The following is a 2,803-nucleotide window of genomic DNA, read 5'->3' as shown; positions in this document are numbered from 1 at the left end:
CATGTAATTTCCCCGTCTGTCCTTTCATTTGAACTTTTAGCTTCTTTTTGCAACTTTTTTTGCTCCAGATTTTTTTTTCTGTCTCTGTCTTTCAGCTGATTTTTCTCTTTTGTTGTCCTATTTTCAGCAAAAGTCATCAGTTCAGATTAAACTCACATTAACAGTTTTTTTAAGCTTTTTCTGCAGCCCTCAGCGAGATCTTATTTTTTTGGTCGCACAACGCTTAGAGACCGACCTCATTGACCTCTTGGCGAACACAACATTTCTAACAGTTGTACATTTTGTTTTTGAGAAATTCTATCAGTTTTGGTCAAGTTMTTTGTGTGTTTTCGGGTCAATAATCGTTTCGATCATCGTTTCCTGAAAGTTTTATGAAAGTGAGGTTTTTGTCCGTCTGTGAGGACAAACTAACACACAAACAAAAACATTATTTCTAAAATATAAAACCRTCAGACAAATCAAAACAAACAGCTGAAGAGGAGAACATTCGGTTTTAGCCATGAAAATTAAAATGTTTCCTTAAACTTTCTTTTTTTTCTTCTTCATGCTGAACCAGAACGAGAGATTAAAGAGGAGGAGGAGGAGGAGGAAGATGAGCAGGAGGGGAGTTCCTCTGTGGACGAGCAGACACCACGACCGTCTCAGATTAAAGAGGAGGAAGAGGAGCAGGAACCACAACCTTCACAGGTTAAAGAGGAGCAGGAGGAGGAGCTGTGCACCCGCCAGGATGAAGAGGAGCTGCAGGAGGAGCTGGACACCTGGACCGAGACTCCTGGTCCTGACCAGCCTGACGCCGGCCCAGGACCCTCCAAGAAGAGATCCCAGAAGATGAAGCACAGTTCAGCCGAGGCTGGGCGGGTCTTCTGTAACGTTTGTGGCAAAGGTCTGACTAAGTCGGGTTTGCCAGGCCACATGAGGATCCACACGGGAGAGAAACCGTTCTGTTGCAAAGTCTGTGGGAAGGGCTTCACCCATCACCCCTCCTACGTTCTCCACATGAGGACCCACACGGACGAGAAGCCGTTCGCCTGCGACACGTGCGGGAAAACGTTCAGGAGGAGCGACAAGCTCCTGCTCCACGTCCGAACGCACACCGGAGAGAAGCCGTACCTCTGCAACGTGTGCGGGAAAAAGGCCTCCGACCCGTCCAGCTTTAAGAAGCACCTGGCGAGCCACGCCGGCGGCAGCAGCCTGAGCTGTAAAATATGTGGGCGGAGCTACAAATGCAGAGACACTCTGCAGCGCCACGTCAGGGCCCACACGGGCGAGAGGCCGCACACCTGCGCCCTGTGCGGGAACAGGTTCTTCAGTGCGTCGCACTTCAARCGGCACATGAGGACGCACACGGACGAGAGGCCCCACGCCTGCGACACGTGCGGGAAAAGATTCATCCGGCTGGAGCGGCTGAAGAGCCACGCGAGGATTCACACGGGCGAGCGGCCGTACGCCTGCAGCGTGTGTGAGCAGAGCTTCAGACTGAGGGAGTCCCTGAAGAGCCACATGAAGACCCACACTGGTGAGACCTCCAAGACCTGAACCCCCCTGACAGGAACAGGTTCAGGTTTTTTACTCTTTCAGCTCCTTAACGTTTCCTTTAAAACCTATAAAACTGACATCAAGCAGAGATCAGGAAACTTACCCGCCTTTYAGCCCAGAGTCTAAAAACTGATCCACTTCAGGGACCCTCCCCCGTCATCTGGGTAGAAATGAAGGGGGCGTGGCCTCCTTGCTCAGTCTGGAAAACCTGGACAAGAATTTAAAACTCCACCTGAACACGAGAAATAAACTCAGTTTATTTAGTCACGGGTTTAACAGGAAGTAAACTTTAAAAATGTTAGAATAAAAAAAATAAAAGTTATTTAGATTTTTTTGTCTTTTTTTTGGCCAATTATCTAAATGTGTAAATTTGAAAATAGACTCAAAGTTTATTTAGTCACAGGTTTAGCAGGATTTTTAAAATATAAAATAAACTTTAAATATGTGAGAATAAAATTAAAATAAAAGTTATGATAATAGATTTTTTTGTCTGATGTTTTTATTTTTGGCCAATCACATCTAAATGTATATATTTGGGGGGGAAAACATTTTGGTGTTATTCAGAGTTATTTTCTTTAATGTTTTTTCCTCCCTTTTTTTTGTTTCAAAATGTTCATCTTCTAGGTTTATTAAACTTAAAGTTTTGATTTAAATGAAAAATTGTTTTTGCCAAAATCTTTTTGAAACTTTTTGTTTCACTTGTTAAAAACTTGTATCAGTTGTCTTATGTGTTAAAAAAATCTAAAAATAAACTTTCTTCTGACCAGAAAAAAAGATTTGAACTGATTTTTTTTTCATGTTTTTAGTAAAATATTTCCCCGATTACATAAATAAGGTCTGTTCTTTTGTCCTGAAGTTTAAAAATTATAAACGGTAAAATATTAGTAGTTTTATAAACTCACTCTCAGTGGCCGGAAGTGGCCCATGGACCACCAGTTGATAATCTCAGTTGTAATCCAGCCACAGAAAATTGTAAAAGTTTAAGACTCCTGCTAGTTTTCAGCAGGAGCAGATTCTAAATTATCAGTCGACTAAACCAGAGGTTCTCAAAGTGGGGTTCCAGGACCGCCCGGGGTCTGGGAGCTGTAGCTTTGGGGTCCACAAAATAAATGACACTGTAGGGGTCGCCTCGAGTGAAGAAACAAGATTTACTGCCTYGAAGCAGGCCTCGGACAGGCCTGACGAGAGGACAGGAACTCTGTCACAAACTGAACTCTGTTTAGGCCATGACAGGTCATTCTAACCGTGGAAGAGAACCCCTCAGTTC

The 2,803-nt window shown here is 43.8% G+C and overlaps 1 protein-coding gene across 1 annotated transcript in view; it reads left to right on the top strand.

Moving 5' to 3' along the window:
* Positions 1 to 2,196, top strand: part of LOC106530522 (gastrula zinc finger protein XlCGF8.2DB) — a 125,596-nt gene extending 123,400 nt beyond the window's left edge. The window contains exon 2 of the mRNA XM_014026159.1: positions 557 to 2,196. Coding sequence (XP_013881613.1) covers positions 557 to 1,536 — 980 coding nt within the window. The 3' untranslated portion in view covers positions 1,537 to 2,196. The remainder of the gene's footprint in view (positions 1 to 556) is intronic.
* Positions 2,197 to 2,803: the final 607 nt, after the last annotated feature.

Source organism: Austrofundulus limnaeus, unplaced genomic scaffold (genome assembly GCF_001266775.1).
Source record: "Austrofundulus limnaeus strain Quisiro unplaced genomic scaffold, Austrofundulus_limnaeus-1.0 Scaffold531, whole genome shotgun sequence".
Lineage (NCBI taxonomy): Eukaryota > Metazoa > Chordata > Actinopteri > Cyprinodontiformes > Rivulidae > Austrofundulus > Austrofundulus limnaeus.
The sequence above is the reverse complement of the archived record's forward strand: the minus strand, read 5'-3'. Positions and strand labels throughout refer to the sequence as shown.